Genomic DNA, 21,694 nt, shown 5'->3' with positions numbered 1-21,694 from the left:
AACCGTTTGATAAAAGCAACAAAATTTGTATTATGCGCTTCGGGGCCAAAATGTCAGCTATTAATTTGCATAATACCACACTTTGGTACTGTGTGTATGTGTGCGGGTGTGCCATAAAACAAATTTTCACTTGTTCGTTCTTAGACTTGGACTGCCGCTGCTTTTGTGGGACTTGAAAGCCAGCAGGTCCGGAGTTGAACAACGTTCATGGAATAACAATTTCTACGACAAGTTTCGCGAAGCGTGATTGCCGTCGAAGGTTTCCAAGTCGAACTTGTCCGGAGTCTGTCAGTACTAATCGCGGGGCTCCTCGGAGGTCGACCACCAGCTAAGCCACAGCAATTAGATTTTGAGTTGGAATATTGAAACTTTGTACGCAGTCAAGTAGCAGTTTATGGCAACGGTGCGAGAATTGCGCGCGCTCAAAGTTGGATGTGGTCCGTCCCTTCCGGGGGAAAATGTGGTAAAGTTGGTTGACAGTGCCCGGAGTTGGAGCAGTGGTCAGGTGCCTGCATCATCGCGGCCTAAACAGCCAGCAAACATGCATCCTTGCCAACGTCCAACGTAGTCTTTTTGTCATAGATAAAGAGAACGAGCATGAGTGCCAGGGTTCACCAGAATGGTGACCACTTTTCAATTACTTCTGAAAGCTTTTCGCGAAACATTGTTATTAATTTCTGGAATTTCTCTGGCCGAAGGCAATAAAGTTGGTGCCATTTCATGAACCACGTTGGTGGATTATATAGCCGTCCAACCTGGACGGACGCGAATGCAAACAACATTATTCCTGGAGACAAAGTAGAAAGGTGAATTTCAAGACTCGTTCTTGGTAGAGCAGAGGTTGGTTGATGTGCATCCTGGTTATGACAAATTTTTTGTTTGAAGATTTTTATAAAGTTTTGTCATTCATGTGAACGAGCCCGGCTTCGTCGATAGGTATGCTTGAAGGTGGGTCTACGAGCATGATTATAGCCTTACCTCTGTGGGGAAGGTAAAGTACATTGATCGAACTTGAAGCACCATGCGTCTCCAGAAAAATGTTTAAGAAATTTGTTTCTAAGGAGGAAGGTTGTTAATTGATAAAATAAAAATAATGGTTATCGTTATCGTCATCGTTATTTTGATAATTCTATCGGCGATAATCTTATCGCTGATAAATCTTTCTAAAATCGATTAATTCAACCATATCATGTTAAATTTTCAATGCTTACACCAAGATTTTTTTTTTGAAAATGTGGTAAGTTTCAAGGTATAAATATGTACTTTTTTTCACTTTATTAAAAAAAATGTAAAATACTAAAACTGTCCAAAATTACGATTTTTTTCGAAAATACTCAAATTTTCAAAATTTGCAATATGGATATCAAACGAAGCGACATTTTGTATGCTTTTTCACTTTATTAGAGTATTTTTTTTAAATAAACTAAAATTTTCACAAAATACCGTATTTTACTAAAACATTAATTTTCAGAATTTGAGAAGGTTTGGAAAATACAAAAATTTTCTCAAATTACCGTATTTTTTCGAAAATACTAAAATTTTCAAAATATGCAACATGGGTATCAAATAAAGCGAAATTGTGCATGCTTTATACAAACATTCTGTTGTATGAGCTTCATATCATACAAATTTTGCGTCGTTTGATACCCATTTTGCAATTTTTAAAAATTTCAGTATTTTCGAAAAAATGCGGGATTTTATGAAAATTTTAGAATTAAAAAAAAACTGGAATAAAGTGAAAAAGCAAACAATATTTCGCTTCGCTTGATATCCATATTGAAGATTATGACAATTTGAGTACTTTCGAACAAATGCGGTATGTTGTGAAAAATTTTGTATTTAAAAAAACCCTATTAAAGTGAAAAAGCATACGAAATTTCGCTACGTTTGATACTATGCATATTTGAAAAATTTGAGTATTTTCGAAAAAAATGCGATGATTTGTGAACACTTTAGCATTTAAAAAAACTCTAATAAAGTGAAAAATACATACAAAATTTCGCTTCGTTTGACACCCATGTTCTATATTTTGAATATTTGAGCACTTTCGAATAATTAGGGTATTTGGTGAAAATTTCTGTTAAAAAAAAAAAACTCTTGTACTGTGAAAAAGCAAACCGAGCTACCGTGGCCGTGAGGTTACGGGATTCGCCTTGTAAGCGGAAGGTGATGGGTTCGATTCCTGTCTGGCTCGGCAAAGTCAGATCCCTTCAAAGAGTAAATTTATTCACGGGGAACACTGACCGATAGGGGATGGGTTTAGACTAGCGGTGTGCTCGATTTCCAATCCAGAGGTTGTGAGTTCGATTCTCGTACCGGGATGATGAAGAGAAAAGAAACCAAATTTTGCTTCGTTTGATACCCATTCTGAAAATACCCATTTAACCATAATGCAAATAATGAAATTTGAGGACTTTCGAAAAAATACGGTATTTTGTGATTATTTTTTGGTATTTTCCAGAAAAAAAACTCTCTTAATGTGAAAAAGCAAACCAAATTTCGCTTCGCTTGATACCCATATTACAAATTTTGAAAATTTGATTATTTTCGAAAAATATGGTGTTTTGTAAAAAAAATTGTCTTTAACAAAAAAAAAAAAAAAAACTATCATAAAGTGAAAAAGCATACAAAATTTCACTTCGTTTGATACCCATATTGCAAATTTTGAAAATTTGAGTACTTTCGAAAAAATACGGTATTTTGTGAACAATTTTGAGTACATATTTTACTTTGAAACTTACTACATTTTCAAAAAATATATTCTTAGTGAAAGCATTGAAAATTTAACATGATATGGTTGAATTAATCGATTTTAGAGAGATTTTAAAAAGATTATCGCCGATAGAATTATCGAAAAAACGATAACGATAGATTATCGTTATCGTCCCGACGATAACAATAGAACTATTGCTATCGAGCATCGATGTTTTTATCGTTAACTAAGGAGAAGCAAATTGATGAAAAATTGTCAAGTAATTGTTCACATCTGATAGCAACCATAATTATTGAAGCGAAAAAAGTCACTTTCCTTTCAATTTAATCGCAAAAAGTGGTGAAAGAAATTCAATTAAATTTATCGAACTAGTTTGAAGCAGCAATAAAGAATTCAAATTAAGTCTTCCGAAAGACCTCTCAGCAGTATCGAATGACAGTTCGAGTACTTGCTCGAAACTTTGCCGAAACAGTGATTGAAACTTTAGTATTTTATGAAACTCGCACTTTTCTCTTCTGTCTTTTTTATTGGCCTTTTTTCAGCACCCAAAGTTTTTTGTGTGGAAGAGATTTAAATTTCAACCAGAACTTCAAACTACAATTTTCATCTTGTTCATTTTTGTGGGGTTTTGAGTTTCTTCATTTTCATTCAATTTAAAAGCTACGCCACACAATTGCAGTGCAGACCTCCTTTTGTTGGTTGACTGTAACAAACTTGAAAATTGGCGGCTCTGCTCTGCTGTGAGGAGGGTTTTGGGCAAGAGTTGTCAAGTTTCAATTTAAATTTTAATGAGTCGTGTTTGGTGTCGTCCTCGGGGGCCTCGCCAGAAGGCGCTACGTGAATGTTTTTAAAATTATGTTTGCTTCTGCAAGAAGTTGGCAGCCTTTTTTTGGGTACACTCTGAAAAATTTCTTAGTAATTTAATATGGATTTATTAGAAGAAAATCAGAGCAAATGAACAGATAACTCATGTCACTTTTAATTCTCAGAAAAACTCCGCAAAATTTCCTACAATTCCAACGGAAACAGTTGCGGTGGACACGGTTTCCGATTTGATTAGCGTGAGTTCCGGCCGACAGCCACCGCTGTGTACACGGCAAGGGCGGACAGAACTTTTTCCCAAGAAACCACGAAACTTTGGTGCAAACTTTGGTTGGTGTTTTGTGGACACGAAAGAAGAAATGATGATGAAATTTCGAGCTGGACTTGGTGAATGGGAAAGTTTTTCACGGACTATGACGAGCGTAGAAACTCATCTTCGCCAATGGGAAATGGATCAATTTTCCAACGTTCTTGTTTCGCTTGTTTTCCCCCCACGGGCTCTGTGCACTAGGTCAGGGAAAGCCAGCGTTAAACACAAATATTTCTGCTACGTGAGCTGCATCGGGTCGGGAATATTGCGGAATGTACGACAACGCACTGGGATTTACGGAAGGGGATGCTTGATTGATTCTGGGAAAAAATCTAGGTCGTTAGGACGAGGAGGAAGAAAAGTTCAAGTAGATGTGTCTTTGTTTAACTCAATTTGCAGTTATGTTGTGATGGAATTGGAGCTCTAAATTCTTGAATGTTTTTTCAGCTTTGATTCAGTATTTTTATAAAATACCTGGTAAACCTCTGTCCATTTACCGTAAAGTAATATTTCTCAGATTAAGCAAGCAGTCCTTCCTTGATTATTGTCTAATATATAAAATTATTTTTTAATGACATCTATCATATTTTTTTGAAAGCGTATCAATGATGAAAATCTTAGGTTTCTAAGTGCCGTAAACTTAGCTGATATTCATAGGATTTCAATGCGTTTTTCAAACAATTTTCCGTTTAAATCGCATGTGAGCAATTCTCTACCAAAATCGGAAATGGATTTTATTTGTATTTTTTTATTCGGCTCAAACTTTGTGGGGGCCTTCCCTATGACCAAATAAGCTATTTTGTGTCATTGGTTCACCCATACAAGTCTCCATACAATTTTGGCAGCTGTCCATACAAAAATGGTACGTACATATTCAAACAGCTGTAACTTTTGAGTGAATTTTCTGATCATTTTGGTGTCTTCAGCAAAGTTGTAGGTATTGTTGAGGACTATTGAAAAAAATAGGTACACGGAAAAAGAAATTGCAGATTTTTTAATCAACTTTTTTTTTCACAAAAACTCAATTTCCCAAAATACGTATTTTTTTTATTTTCGAGATTTTTTGATATGTTTTAGGGGACAAAAACCCACAACTTTTGAGCCATAGAGAAACATGGTCAAAAAATCTGCCGCCGAGTTATGATTTTTTGAAAAAATAGTGATTTTTGGAAAAAATCAAAATTTTATGCAAAAACAAATTTGACGCGATTTATTTATGTAAAATTGAAGTTCCAATCGAAAAGTACTTTAAAGATTTTTTGATAAAGGGCTCTGTTTTCAAGATATAGCCACCGAAAGTTTGATTTTAGCGAAATATTTGCAATTTTTCGATTTTGAAAAATAGTGACCATGAGTGACCATTTCTGAAAATATTTTTTTTGAAAAGTTCAGAAAATTTGCTATAAAATTGTCTAAGAGACATTGAAGATTGGACCTCGGGTTGCTGAGATAGAACCGCTTTAAGAAAAAGAAACACGAAAATTGAAGTTTTATAAATCTCACCAAAACAACCCACCATTTTCTAATGTCGATATCTCAGCAACTAATGGTCCGATTTTCAATGTTAACACATGAAACATTCGTGAAATTTTGCGATCTTTTCGAAAAAATATAATGTAAATTTTTAAATCAAGACTAACATTTAAAATGGGCGTAATATTTTATGTAAAAATAAAAATGGTTGAAATCGGCCGATTTCGTAGAGAGTTGCTCATGTCTCATATTTTTTATTTTGCAAATTTTGTTTACACAATAATAAAAGTTAAATTATGGAAGATTAGTTTTTTGTGTTGAAATTAGGCCGCTGCAAATATTTTTCAAAGTTTTTGTCGCCACATCCCCCCCTTCAAAGTCGGCAAAAAAATTTTTTTTCCAAAAAACTTCAAAATATTAATGAACTTTAAAGTATAATCAATTGATAACCACTTAAAATGCATTTTCCTGCGTTTATAATCATATTTGGCTTGTTTGAATTCCTTTAAAAACATTTCAAATTTTAATAAAATACCAATGTCCCACAAAAAGTTTTTTTTTGTTAAAAAAAAGTTTTTTTTCGCTAAAAAAAAATTTCGTCAATGCCTCGATATTTTGAAAAATAATGGTTAGAAAGCAACTAAACGCGTGTAGAATGCATTTTTAAACATTTTGTTTATCCAAATGTTGAAAGCTAGGCTTGTAATTTAAATTTTTATATTTTTTTATTTTTTGAGTACATCTTTTATGTCAGAAAAAAAGTGCAACTTTGCCTCTGAAAATGAGTAAATTTACCATTTTTTCGCTGAAATGCCACTTTTTCATTCTAAATTGAGGTAATATTACATCATAAAAGAAGTAATTTTAACCCTTTCAATTTTACTCCTTCCAAATTCATACAATTTTTGCTGTGAACCATTACGAAAATCATGGAACTTTAAGATTATAAAATAAAATAATTATAATAAAAAAAACTTCGACCGATCAATGTCACCCCCATTAACAGTAAAACAATGCATGTAAAATTTTTAAATTTGCCCTTTTGTACACAGTAAAAAATAATAATGGTTATATTACATCTGGGAAGGAGTACATCTTTTTTGTCAGAAAAAGTGTGTAATTTTACCTCTGAAAATGTGTAATTTTACCACTTTTTTGGTGTAATGTCACTTTTCAGTCTAAATTGAGGTAAAATTACATCGAAATTCACAAATTCGTAATATTTTTTCTGTAGATCTAAGCAAACCAAAACAATGAATATAAAAGGTGAAAACAAAAATGGTTTTGTGCTTCAAAAATGTTTTGAAAAAAGTATAAAATGTCAATTTTCCGTTTTTATTAGAAATGAATAAGGAAGGACTTTTTCCATTTTTATTTAAACTATCACAAGCACTTTCTGATAGCAATTACATCTGAAATAAATCAAGTTTTTGAAATCTTTTTTAGATGTCGTTTGACAGCTTGAAAAAATTACAATTTTAAATATTCCTAGCAATTTCAAAATAAATTGAATCTAAGTTTGCAGTTGGCATCGTGTAAAACATAAAAAAAAATGTAGGATGTGTTTTTAAAATACGTGAATTTTCATCGAATTTATTTTCATTTTCAGTACATATTTTTTTTATTTAGTGAGTTTTTTTTATTAATACAAGTTTTCTTAATTTGAAAAAAATCTCTTGCTTTTGATTTTTTAGCTGCGTTTCAAATCTTAAAGGAGCATTAAACGCCTTGTTACTAATGATCTTTTTCTTAGCATAGCATAGCATTCCGGTTTGCTAAATTCTTTGTAATATTCCATTTCTTATAGAAATATTCAAAATTTGGAATGCAAAACACCAAAAATATTTGTGCCAAAATTTCAAGGTTAAAATTCGATGGATATCTTTTTTTCATTTTCTGAAGTTGGTTTCACCAGTTTATAGATCTGATATTTATTCTAGACAGATTTGAACAAAAGTGAAAATTTTAAAATGAGTATTTTTTTTTGTTTTTTGGCTGCTATGAATTTTTAAAGTTGTTTCGTGACTGTTGCAGTCATCATAAAGTTAATGGTTGTCACTAAGCAATCATAAGTCACAACGCAAGTGCAGAAATATTGCTGAAACGTTCCCACAAAAATTGTAACAACCCCATTGCGTTGCACAATGCACAACAATTGCTGTTTTATTGCTTGCGAGTACTTTTTTTACGACACTCATCAAAACAACTATCTCCCCCATGAAGCTGCTCAACGATTCTCACTCATAAAGGCAGCTCTACGTGAGCGTTTGGCCAATCCCTGAGCCGCGTAACACTCGCTGAAATCCACACCTCACCGTGATGCTGGCTGGTCGACGGCGGTACAGAACAAAAAATCACTCCGCCGTAAACCGCTTTTACCTCAAAAGAAGAATTCTTGAGTTTTTTTTGATTAGGTCCTATAAACATATGAAAGACAATAGTTTATTGGTCCTTTTCAAAAAAAACTCTGGAATTCTCCCCTGGAGCGAGAATTGCTGATGGTTCAGCAAGGTCGGTCGCGTTGTTGCACAATAGCAACGGCAACAACAATGCTCACCAGGAATGCCCAACAACGGATCATGCAGGTTGTTACCACAACGGAATGCACCAAGAAAGCACACAATTTGTTCACGTGTTCTTTGGGTGGGAAATTCTTTTGAAAATCAGTTGTTTTTGAATATAAATCTCAAATAGAATAAAAAAATAAACAAATAGAACAACATTTGGGTGACTTCATTCTAAAATTGCAACTAATATAATCATATTCCAGTTTTATTATGTTTTTAAAGCCTTATTTGTTTTGAATACTCATTTCAACAGAGAAATTTTCTGCAACTGTGGTTCCTGAACCTGAGCAGCAAGATTTTTTTTTCTTCAAAAAGGTATGCCAACCTCGGCCGACCAACATCCGACGACGTCAGGTCATGTTTGCCAACGAACCATGCTATGACCCAGACCGGTGCTTTTCCGGATCTTGTGCGTGTCTGACGTTGCTGGTGTTGAGATGCAGCCCGGATGCTCTTTCTAGGGAGAGTTATTTTTTCTTGTTTAGAATTGCAGTCATGTCCCGCGGCAGCGGAAGGAAGCTTTTGCTTTGCCCTCCGGTCGGTCTTTTTTCCCCCTGCTACTACTGATGCTGTTGATGCTCGACGAGTTGTGGTCCAGGAGCAGGTTCCTTCTCTGCCCATCACCCCGTCGTGGGGATGTGCATTTCAAGCGGATTGGTTTGTCGGTTGGGAGAGCTTGAGTAGGGTGATCTTGTTTTTAATGTGGACTTGTAAAATAAACTGTAAAATAAACTGTATTTCGTTCTGATTGCTAAGGCTTTACTTGATGATCTTATATTTTATCCAGCCTCTTAAAGGGTTCAGTAAAAAATCGGCTTTCAACTAAGATAATTTTAAAAATAATATTGTATCGAAAAACTTTTTAGAATATTCTTGATAGTTGTCGTTTGACTCGTTAATCATGATCAATTTATTGTTTAATTTGAATGAGTTTTTAAACAACAAATATTGTAATTTAATGTCGTGCCAAAAAAAGTTAAAAAATTGAATCCATAAGCGAGTGTTCATAACAAAAAAAACATGTGAATGATTTTTTATTTGAATGGCATAGCTTTGCATAGCATTGCGGGTCTGCACCACGCTGTAGGGGGTGCCACAATGGTCAATTCAATATTCTTAGACAATTTGATTGCTGCCCGGTACATCCAAAAATATCTAAGAACGTAAATTTCCACACTGTGCTCCAAGGCTACGCCCATACAGTCCCGTGGGGATTTGGGAGGGGATGTTTTTGTTGTTCACTAGTGGCAAAAGTGCAGGGAACCCATGCGACTTTTAAAAGTGAACGGAATATTTTTGGTAGGTTCGGAATGGGGGTTAGGGGAATTTCATCGGGCCGATGAAAATGGTTGAATGCGTAATGTATTAAATGATTTGGATGTTTGTAAGTGTAAGTGTGAGTCTGTAGTGTATTATCTAATAAGCATATAGTTTTGTAATAATAATAAATATAATAAATATAGTAAATAGAATAAATATAATAAATATGATAAATATAATAAATATAATCAAGATGATTCCAGGAAGCTGTAAAAAATATATAGCAGTAATTTAAAATATAAATGCTCCGGATGGTTCCCATGCTGATTTAGAAAGTTTCGTTAATTTAATGTTACAGGAAAGGAATAGGATAAGGAATAATATGAACCTTTAAATAAATCATATAGTGAGAAGATAAATTTACATGTAGACATTTAATTTACAATAATTCCGGGAAGCTGTACAAAATAATAATAATTTGAAAACTAATACTCCAGATGGAACCACAAATAAAAGAACAGAGACCCAAAAATCCAAACACGCGTCTTCGCACCTCCCACAGAATTCGACATGAACACGACCACGAATACAGCACAAAAAGAACACCACAAAAATTCATCATCCCGGCACTGCTGCTAACACGATACTCATGTGAATGATTTTTTATTTGAAGAGCATAAATTGCTCAGATCGTGGGATCGTAGTAATCGGTGCGATTTTCGTAATTTTTAAATAAGTTTTATAAAATATTGGTGATGTACCAGAAATGGATCTGTTTCTAAAAGAACTTGTACATTGGATTTGAAATCGCGTTGGAATGGTTGTACTGAAAATGAAATTTGGAGTCATTATTGGAGTACCACCGGAAGACTGAGGTTACGAGTGACGAATCCTAAAGGATGGACCAGCATTCGAGATGGAAATATATCTCAAGCTTTTATTGTTCGATCATGGATATGGATCTTGTATGCGCTGAGAGGTTTTACGGAAGTATCGCTGAATCGTTCGTTTGCGGAGGAAGTGGTTAATGCATCGAAGGATTTAGCTGAGGAAGCACTTTTGCTGCGCAGATCAAAATGATTTCGGGTGGGACCGGTTCTAGAAGAAACGCAAACCATCATCGAGGAATTTGGTGAGATCAGTCCATTTTAAATCCATATATCAATTAAGAACTGATGTCTTTGTGATGGGAGAGTCCACTTTGCTCTCCATCCGTTCTTATTTCTGATTTTATGTTCTTCTATTGCTTTTCCTACCATCTGTTTCTTTTATGTCCTTGTGAGGGGATCATCGATCCATTCGCATTGACATACTATTTTTTTCATTTTTCTTCTTATCTTTCTTTATATTTTTCATTGCTTTTTTCACACTTACTACCAGTCTTTGTGAGGGGATACTGAGCTCGATTCGCTCTCCATCCGCATTGACCTTTTCTCATCTATGATTTTCCTTTTTATCAGTAGTTAGAATCAAAGCCGAGGATTGGGAAGGGAGCATCAGGGCAGTGGACAGTATGCTGTAGTGGCGGAGACTGGATGTAGATAGTGGAAGACCAGAACTACGTCGCAAGGGGAAAATAGTGTATTAATTGAACAATTCTTAGGGATTGTCCAATTACTACATCTATTGACCTCTGTCAGTTTCCAGCTGTCTGCCGCGCCCTTTTAGGCCCCCAACAGGGTGCGAGCCCTGTTTTTCAGCTTTGTCAGGCTTTTTTCGGAGTTATTGGAGGTTACTGTCGGAAGGAGATTCTCTTCCCCTGAGGACACCGTGAGTGATTTTGCTTGTTCGCGTCCAACCACCCCCTTTTGGCCCTTCATACAGCAGTAATGTGAAGATGCTCCCTTTAAGTCTGAGCCACTGTAATTCTAGGCAACCGCTTCATAGGTCATCCTTGTGGCCCTGTTGGTTATCACATCAAATCAAATCAAATCAAATCAAATCAAATAAATTGCTCAGATCGTCCTCCTGAATCAGTCCTGGGACAAAGTAAAAAGGGCATTTCAAAAGTAAAAAAAATATGCAAAAGTTTTTTTTTGTTTTTAAAAAAATACCTGGTGCATTTTTTTTTGCTAAAAAAACAACTTTTTGCGATACCTTAAAACGGGGTGACTTTGATAGGTTTGAGATTTTTCCGCAAAAGAAGAGTACACATTAAATACGTACGGAATGGTAAGGAATCATACTGACCATGGTAGAGAAGTGTTCAATGTACTTCTAGAAGAAGCTTTCATAATTTTTTTTAAAAGTTTAATATGATAGATAGCTATAACTTGAAAAAAATAAAATTGATGAATAGCATTATTTTAATATCCTCAAATTGTCATGATTTTCTCAGTGCACATGATTTCAAATCGGAAAACGGAATGTATTTTCGGATTCTTTGGACAATTTTCGACTAGGAGAAGATAGAATAAATTTGTAAATAATAAATATTATGTGCTGTTGAAACATAATAAAAATCTCCAAATTTATAGGCATTTTCAGTAGAACAAATTTCAGATTAAATGTGAAAACTATTGATTCGTGCTTCGAATTCAGTTTAAAATGCAATACAAATTGATATTTGTATAATCAAAACTAGTTTCAAAAATTTTTAAGAAAAATTATGACTTTTTAACAATTTTACCTAAAATGTCTAAGTATTTTGTTAAAAAGCTTATAAACTTAGTTAACTAAATATTAACATTGGTTTTTTTCTTTGAAAGCTATATCAGCAACCTTGTTGACTGTACATTTGACGTAAATATAAAATTTAATCACTTTTAATTTGATTTTATCAAGAAAAACTATAACTATCAAAGACAGCCCGAGTCAAAATAAGATTTTTAAACGCAACTGTTTTTTAAACACCACTGAAAAAACTTTTATTTCAAGAATAGTGCATGGACTTTGTTTGGCCTAACCCAGGTATATTCCAGAAATAAATTGAAATCCTATCAATGTCTCCCGGGTTTTTGGTACTAAATATTAAAATTTCAGAAAAAAATTGAAATATTTTTAAATCATTTCAATCAAGCTAAAAACGAGTATCAATTTAGAAAAATGCATTTCAAACAGTTTTCAGGAGGTCCATTAAAATTTGAAAGTTTTGTTGAAAAAAATTGTCCCTTTAGGCTTAATCAATTGAAATGCTTCACCCTTCAGTTTCTTGGATTTTTGAGCATTGGAATTTTGTTGAGTTTTGGAATGTAATTGAATATTGTCTTAGTTACAGACGTTTGGTCCTGCTGGTTTGACGTGAAGACCTACCTTTTGGTTGTCATCACCCTATTTGCAAAGAAACAACATTAAAAAAATCTACAGAGAAATCTCGCCAGATGAGGAACAGCTTCATTGCGTTTTTTCCGCTTCCGCCGTATTTTTTCCACTTGCCATCTTCCGGGCCCGATATTTATGAGATTGAATTTCCTGTTATTTGCTGCAATTCAGCGCGAACCGCTGGAAAATGCTCGCTGCACTCCTGCGGCAACATTAAACTGATTAGAGATGGTCCGGAGTGCGCTGATTTGCTGAGTAGGAGTGGGTGTATTGATGGATTGTATCTTTTAGTTTTCCTTGTAGATCTTATGTTTTATTCTCAGCTTTTTAAAACTTTTAATTAAAGCCATCGTACACAATTGCGCAAAATGCAACAACGATTGCAAAGGTTTTAAATTTTAATGAAAACTGTCGTTCAATCTGCTCCCGCATCGGAATGTTAATTAACGCACACGCACAAACATTTTGCGGCCACTCGATGGGATTAATTAAAATCACACATACTGTTGAAGAAAAAAAAAGTCTCGCAAATTAATGACATGGCTCAAAGTTCCACAGGTTGCCATTTTTGTCGTTTTTGTTGCGCTTTTCATTTCGATAATCCTGTGGAATCATTATGAAAATCCTGCCGGGAAAACGTTCCATTTGTTTGTAGTACATATGAAACTTCACCACTTTTGGCTTCAATGACCAATGGGTTCACCGGGGGAATCGCTGGCACATGCTCTTTTATTTTGCGTGTCAACGGGACGTTTCTGTGTTTTGTGGGTACGGTTCACGCGACGAGGGCAGAGTGAGCTTTAATTTAAATCCGTTTTGACTAATTTAATCAAACAATTATCTTCGCCAGTTGGCACATAATATCGTTGGCCGCGACGACCGCCATGAAATTATTATTAATGGCAATGGCTGGTCGGCCCGAGGAAAAATGAGGGGAACACAATTATGATAAAACGGAAAAATGAGGGTTTAAAAATAAATAAACAGATTGGCAATAGTGTTGTCAAGATTTTTTTAATTCTTTCAGGCATATTTGGGCACTCAAAATATAATTGTCAGAAGCCTTGCATAGATTTTAGACCTTTTTTAAATATTTTGCATATTTTGTGTAATCCCCTTACAAAATCGAAGTGCTGGAAAATGTTTTACAATTCCAAAAATCAACGCTTTTGCATTGTTTCTTTTTGTCAGTGTCAGTGTCAGTCAGTCAGTTTTTTTTCATTTGGGTAACTCTCCGCCAACTCACACAGCAGTTGCCCCGACCCCTCTTCAATTTGTGTGAAACTTTGTCCTAAGGGGTATCTTTTGTCTCTGAACAAGAATCCGAGGTTCGTTTTTTGATATCTCGTGACGGAGGGGCGGTACGACCCCTTCAATTTTTGAACATGCGAAAAAGAGGTGTTTTTCAATAATTTGCAGCCTGAAACGGTTATGAGATAGAAATTTGGTGTCAAATTGTAAAATGTATGTAAAATTAGACGCCCGATTTGATGGCGTACTCAGAACGTATTTTTCATCTAAAAAAACACTAAAAAAGTTTTTAAAAACTCTGCCATTTTCCGTTACTCAACTGTAAAAAAATTTGGAACATGTCATTTTAAGGAAAATTTAGTGTACTATTCGAATCTACATTGACTCAGAAGGGTCATTTTTTCATTTAGAACAAAATTTTTCATTTTAAAATTTCGTGTTGGTTGGTCGTTGTCGATCATGGCCGTTCATCGTCACCCGCGACAGACACGGACGAAGAAACAAAGAGAAACGCAGAAAGTAACTTTTTCAATACTTTTTTTTTTTGTAAAATCGCGATAACTCGTGATGTTTATAAGCAAACCCCTTATGTTTATACATATTTTTTTTTTGTAATTGTCTGCTCTACAACTTTCTAGAACATTGTTACACCCTAAAAAATAACCCTGCAAAGTTAGAAAAAACACGAAATTTCAAAATGAAAAATTTTGTTCTAAATAAAAAAATGATCCTTCTGGGTCAGAGTAGATTCGAAAAGAACATTAAATTTCCCTTAAAATGACATGTTCCAATTTTTTTTAATAGTCGAGTAACGGAGAATGGCAGAGTGTTTAAAACTTTTTCAGTGTTTTTTTCGATGAAAATACGTTTTTTTCGGAATTCTGAGTACGCCATCAAATCGGGCGTCTAATTTTACATAAAAGTTCCTTTGACACCAAATTTCTATCTCATCACCGTTTCAGGATGCAAATTATTGATAAACACCTCATTTTTTCGCATGTTCGAAAACGGAAGGGGTCGTACCGCCCCTCCGTCACGAGTTATCAAAAAACGGACCTTGGATTCGAGATCAGTGACAAAAGTTACCTCTTAGGACAAAGTTTCACGCAAATCGAAGAGGGGTCGGGGCAACTTTTCCCGATTTCGTGTGAGTTGGTAGTTGCGAGTTGAGTGTTCTGTTCTCGAAATATTCTTGAAGGTATCAAATATCGACCTTCTTTTGTGTGTGTTTTTTTTAATTATCTGATTTTTATTTCTGTTTGACTGTTAATTTCTGCAATTCAGTCGTTATTGAAAATCCTACTTTGAATGCGTTTTAAATTATTGTAAATTTTAACCCTCCTCTTTTCAAAGATTCATCAATCTGATTATTTAACGTAACTTAATAAAAAAAAATCAAGTTTACATTCAGTGAAATAATTTGAAATCATCAACATCAGCAAACAATCACATTTTAAATTGAAATTCTTTTCCTCTGCTATTTTAATTTTTGAGAATAATTCAACCCACTCAGGATTTGGGACATTTTTATTTAGTCTGATTTTGATAATTTAAAAACATTTTTCTTAGATCATTTTTTTAGTTAAGAATCTTTTAAATGATGTTAAAATTATTCACTTTTCTTAAAATTATTTTTAGAACCATGAAGACCTTTTAAATAGTTATGCATTTCTTGTGATTATTTGTTTTCCAAAGAAGTGTCAGCATGACTAGAGTGCCAATTTGCCAATATATTGAAAATTGTTCTGAACTTGGTTCTGATTAATTAACGAAATTGTATAGGACAGTGACTTTGATAGTTAAATTAGTTAGAAGATCAAATAAGTTTGACTGCATGTAAAAAAATAATCACAAATGCAAGAAAATGTTTTTTTTTTCTATTTACAATAATTCAAGTAAAATAAATCAAAAAAGTGAGTTAAAAAACTTGTCTTTGAAAAAGTATGGTTTGATATATAAATTTGAAGAAAAAAAATCAGTAATCATGTTTTTTATGTCAAATGACTTTTAGAAAAGTCATACTGGTTTCAGCTTTTGAAGAAAATGGTAAAGCTTTTTAGTTTTTCCATCCAAACTTGCTTAAAATTCGAATTTTTCGTGTTCGTTCAACTTTAAACAGCTCAATGTTTTCAAATATTTGGAGCAAATTTTGATTATATATATATTTTTTTTCATTTTTTGAGAACCTCACACTGCCCATAATTGAAAATTCGGCTATTATGCCAAATCAAGTAACGTCATGATTCGAATTCCCGGACGCTTCGAAACCCGGACACTTCATCTTGTTTAATCAATTATATGGATATAAGTTCGCATTATGAATGTCAAAACTGTGTTATTTGATGAATTCCAACATCAACTTTCATTTAAAGTTTGTTTGAACGCTGTAGTTAATGCCAAAACAATTAAATACAATAAAATTATATTTTTACCAAAAATGCGAAACATTTCACTTGAAATATTTCATAGGCATTCGAAGCACCGGGAAGGCAACACAGATATTTATGGTTTCGATTTCCTTAAATTCTAGCAAATTTTTATATAAACTATCGATTGTTTTGATGTAAACAGCTTATTTGAGACCTAAAGAATGCCATTCACTAACATTTCAGTCCAAATTTGTGCGATTCATAAGTAAAATCGAGTGTCCGGAATTCGAAGCAAAAGTGTCCGGATTTCGAATCAGCTTTAATCAGTGTCCGGGATTCGAAGCACAACAAGTCATTTTAATTTTAAAATTCTGATGAAAAATGGTTAGAAAAGACACATTTTCGCATGCATTTTTTTGAAACTGACTGTTTATACTACATCCTTATGATATTTCTACATTTCCAACTTATTACATGATTTTTTGACAGCTATAACAAAAATGATATGCTACTAAGTGTCCGGATTTCGAATCATGACGTTATTCCGAGAAAAACGCGTTTTTGTGTTTGTCACCAAATTTTCGCCACGGCAATTTCAAAGGGGAATGGGATATTAGCCGTTTGGTTTTTCGTATCGGCAGCCAAAACTAAACACTATTTTAGTGAAATTCAAGATTCAGGAGATGCGTTGGAACATCCTCTACAACCTGGTGCTAATATCTCAATTTTGACAAAAGTGGATATTAGCCGTTTTTTGAATGGTGGGCAGCACAGTAGTTTTCATTTTTTTTTGTTTTTATTATACCTCATGGTTCTCATATTTATAATTGGCTTCGTTCGAATGTTTTTTCATAGCACAAAAACATGATTTCAATTACACGATAGATGAACAGCATTTCGCAATCAGTCTTCTATTTTTCCATTTTTTTTTGTACCAGTGTTCCATAATTCTTTTACCTCAAATTGAAATATCTTTAATACTAGGTGAGCAACTCTCTACGAAATCGGCCGATTTCGACCATTTTTATTTTTTGTATTTTTTGATTTGACTCAAACTTTGTGGGGGCCTTCCCTATGACCAAATAAGCTATTTTGCGTCATTGGTTCACCCATACAAGTCTCAATACAATTTTGGCAGCTGTCCATACAAAAATGGTATGTAAATATTCAAACAGCTGTAACTTTTGAGTGAATTTTCTGATCAATTTGGTGTCTTCGGCAAAGTTGTAGGTATTGTTGAGGACTTTTGAGAAAAAAATAGGTACACGGAAAAAAAAATTTGCAGATTTTTTTATCAACTTTTTTTTCATAAAAACTCAATTTCCCAAAATACGTATTTTTTGATTTTCGAGATTTTTTGATATGTTTTAGGGGACAAAAATCCGCAACTTTTGAGCCATAGAGAAACATGGTCAAAAAATCTGCCGCCGAGTTATGAATTTTTGAAAAAATAGTGATTTTTGGAAAAAAAATCGAAGTTTCATGCAAAAACAAGTTTGACATTATTTTTTAATGCAAAATTGAATTTGCAATCGAAAAGTACTTTACAGATTTTTTGATTAAGGGCTCCGTTTTCAAGATATAGCCACCGAAAGTTTGATTTTAGCGAAATATTTGCAGTTTTTCGATTTTTAAAAATAGTGACCATGAGTGACCATTTCTAAAAATATTTTTTTTTGAAAAGTTCAGAAAATTTGCTATAAAATTGTCCAAGAGACATTGAAGATTGGACCTCTGGTTGCTGAGATAAAGCGGCTTAAAGAAAAAGAAACACGAAAATTGAAGTTTTCTAAGTCTCACCCAAACAGCCCACCATTTTCTAATGACGATATCTCAGCAATTAATGGTCAGATTTTCAATGTTAATACATGAAACATTCGTGAAATTTTCCGATCTTTTAAAAAAAAAAATTTTAAAATTTTTTAAATCGAGACTAGCATTTTAAATGGGCGTAATATTCAATATTTGGCCTTCTTAAAATGTTAGTCTCGATTTAAAAAATTTCAAAATATTTTTTTTGAAAAGATCGGAAAATTTCACGAATGTTTCATGTATTAACATTGAAAATCGAACCATTAATTGCTGAGATATCGTCATTAGAAAATGGTGGGCTGTTTGGGTGAGACTTAGAAAACTTCAATTTTCGTGTTTCTTTTTCTTTAAGCCGCTATATCTCAGCAACCAGAGGTCCAATCTTCAATGTCTCTTGGACAATTTTATAGCAAATTTTCTGAACTTTTCAAAAAAAATATTTTTAGAAATGGTCACTCATGGTCACTATTTTTAAAAATCGAAAAACTGCAAATATTTCGCTAAAATCAAACTTTCGGTGGCTATATCTTGAAAACGGAGCCCTTAATCAAAAAATCTGTAAAGTACTTTTCGATTGCAAATTCAATTTTGCATTAAAAAATAATGTCAAACTTGTTTTTGCATGAAACTTCGATTTTTTCCAAAAATCACTATTTTTTCAAAAAATCATAACTCGGCGGCAGATTTTTTGACCATGTTTCTCTATGGCTCAAAAGTTGCGGATTTTTGTCCCCTAAAACATATCAAAAAATCTCGAAAATCAAAAAATACTTATTTTGGGAAATTGAGTTTTAGTGAAAAAAAAGTTGATAAAAAAATCTGCAAATTTTTTTTTCCGTGTACCTATTTTTTTTCTCAAAAGTCCTCAACAATACCTACAACTTTGCCGAAGACACCAAATTGATCAGAAAATTCACTCAAAAGTTACAGCTGTTTGAATATTTACATACCATTTTTGTATGGACAGCTGCCAAAATTGTATGGAGACTTGTATGGGTGAACCAATGACACAAAATAGCATATTTGGTCATAGGGAAGGCCCCCACAAAGTTTGAGCCAAATCAAAAAATACAAATAAAATCCATTTCCGGTTTTGGTAGAGAATTGCTCAGGTATGAAACGAATTGAAGTAATTCTTCTTGAACAAAACTATTTGAAATATTTATCGATGCCAATTCGAATTTCATCTCTTTCGATCACGGTAAACAAAAACGTGAATAAAATTTCAATTCTACTTTGGTAGTAAGGGGTTTATATTTTTTTTGACGAAATAACACCATTTATTCTATAAAAAGCATACCTAAATTTTAATAGTTTATGTTCAATAAGCAAGATCTATTCCCAATTGCTTCAGAAATATTATCAGAAATATTATTAGAATATTATCAGAAATAAATATCAAAATTTCTGAAAATATGATAGATACTAAACTAAACAAAAAAATAAATTGAACAAAATCATGTTAAATTTCTTCATTCAATATTTATTTCAGAGCATTTAAAAAAAAAATTCCAAAAAGTTGAGAAAATGTATGCTTTATCTTGAATTTCGGGAATTCCCGGGAAATTCACAAATTTCCCCGGAAACAGGAAATATTTTTTTAACGGGAAATCTCGGGAATTTTTCTCCCGGTATGAGAAATTGGACGCTCTAAGCATGAGAATATATTGAACATATTTTTACAAAAAAGGTCGACTTTAAAAAAAAAAATTGGGTGAGATTTCTTTATTTTTCAATAAACTTTTTATTTCAAAAATCATAAATTGATGGAAATTTGTTTTGGCTGTACTTCTTTATGACTCAGAAGTTGCGGGGTTATGTATCCTTAACATTTTTAAAAATATGTATAAATAAAAAACTTAATTTCGAAAAAAAAGTTTAAACTTAATTTAAGAATTGACAGTTTTTTTTATAAAAAAAACCCACTTTTTTTTCTCAATAGTCGTCATGTATACCTACAACTTTGCCGAAGACATCAAATCGACCAGAAATTTCCTTCAAAAGATGTAGATTTTTAAGTATATGCGTTACATTTTTTGTATGAACAGCCGCTAAAATTGCTTGGGTTTTCCATTTCCTAAATTTGATGGGATTGGCTCATTTGCAGTATGTTTTATTTAAAAAAATGTTACAAAAAAAAACATGTTTTATAACGGCTAAAAAGCATAATATAGTCTTTGTATCGTTTCCAGTTTTTTTTCTGACTGCACTGCAGCTGCTCTCCATAAACTGTTGCGATTGTCACGGAAATAATTTGTGCTTGAACATTGCATCGCAATCAAATTTATGCAGTGTTGAATCAGTACAACGCCGTTTCCCTCGAAAGAGAACCTCTTTGCGAGTGATTTCACGGGAAGTTTAACCAATACCCTGCATGAATTTGTTAACGTTTCTCCCACTCTTTGTACTCGGTGCAAATGATGTTTAAATTAAATTTTTGCTCCGGTTATTTCCCCGTACAGAGCCGGCCTCCTGTCAATTCATCAGATAAGAGATCCTTCGAAAATGAAACAAAAAAAGCTCATTCCGTAAAAAGCTTTCATTTCCTCACTGGTTGCGCGCTCGCTCTTTTCGAGAGGATACCTGACCTGCAAATTTCGCGGGAATAAATGTTGCTGCATTTAATATGCACCAGATGCTTCTGGTGGGGGACAGCCGGCAACGTCACCACTCCTGCCATATGTTTCAATTTGTCACAATTTATTTATTTCGCTGTGTGTTTGACATCCGTTTGCTGTTTGTTTGGTGATGCAACTTTTTTATAACTTTACTTTTTTTCGTACGCTTTCCCTCTCACTGAATGGTACTTTCCCGGCCAAAAACATGGGATTCTCGATTATGCGTTTTGAATTGAGAACCTTTGTGACCCCACACAAATGTTTGTTTGTGTTTTATTTTTTTACTTTTTGTTGCTCAATTGTTTCGATGTTTATGTTCTCGTTTCGTTTATGTATATTAGGTGGCATTGGTTTGCTGATGTTGTTTGCTGTTTGGGGGTATTGTTTTAACACAATTCTACTACACACTCAACAAATCAGGTTTCACCGACGTTTTCCATAATTTATTTGCTATTGAGCAGTCGGCTTTTCCGCAAAACAAAATCATTTGCATATGCGCACCATCACACATGTCACGAGCAGCAGTTGCTGATTGTACTTGTGTGTGTTTGTGTGAATAACAAGAGTTTAGCATTTTGGCCACAGGAAAACTTTGCTTGTGGGAATTGTGGGAAAGGATTTGCATCAGTTTGTGAAATGTAGTTTATGCATGTGTGTGTGTGTGTGCTCAAATATGCCAGATTAAATTATTCTACAATAACGAGTCATTAAATAATGGTTGCATTCTACGGTTTTTGTATATTTTCAGGCATTGAATTGTAAATTTCCCGGAACACAATGACCGTGGCCAGCAAACATATCAACGATTTGCCGACAGAGGTAAGTGTGTCGAGGGGAAATTATGAACACGTGTGAACGTGTGTATGGATAATTACACGGAAAATCATAATTGCTGATTACAAGTAAGCATGCAGAGAAGCCTAATTTGAACAGAGGATGACAAACACTCGATTAATTCAAACACATTATAACAGATTCAATTTCAATAACGATTTCTATACAAAAGCTTATTGAGTTTTATCCTTTTGTTTTGTATTTCATTTGTTTTCATAAGTTATTTCAATACAATTTTATGCCATTATGAAATTTCAGTAATTATCAGTATTTATTTATTTATAAAAAAAGATCCATTGTGTAGGTTGATCCATCATTTTTTAATAAATAAAAGGCTGATAGGGGAAAGTGGGGCAAGTGTAACAAGCTAAGAAAATGCTCGTTATAACCCATTCAAAAGTTAT

At 33.6% G+C, this 21,694-nt stretch overlaps 1 protein-coding gene across 1 annotated transcript in view; it reads left to right on the top strand.

Moving 5' to 3' along the window:
* LOC120425294 (uncharacterized) overlaps positions 1-21,694 on the top strand; it is a 76,321-nt gene that overhangs the window by 48,560 nt on the left and 6,067 nt on the right. Inside the window, exon 2 of the mRNA XM_039589760.2 lies at positions 21,205-21,275. Within this exon, the coding sequence (XP_039445694.1) occupies positions 21,234-21,275 (42 nt within the window). The 5' untranslated portion in view covers positions 21,205-21,233. The remainder of the gene's footprint in view (positions 1-21,204; positions 21,276-21,694) is intronic.

Source organism: Culex pipiens, chromosome 2 (assembly GCF_016801865.2).
Source record: "Culex pipiens pallens isolate TS chromosome 2, TS_CPP_V2, whole genome shotgun sequence".
NCBI lineage: Eukaryota > Metazoa > Arthropoda > Insecta > Diptera > Culicidae > Culex > Culex pipiens.
The sequence above is the reverse complement of the archived record's forward strand: the minus strand, read 5'-3'. Positions and strand labels throughout refer to the sequence as shown.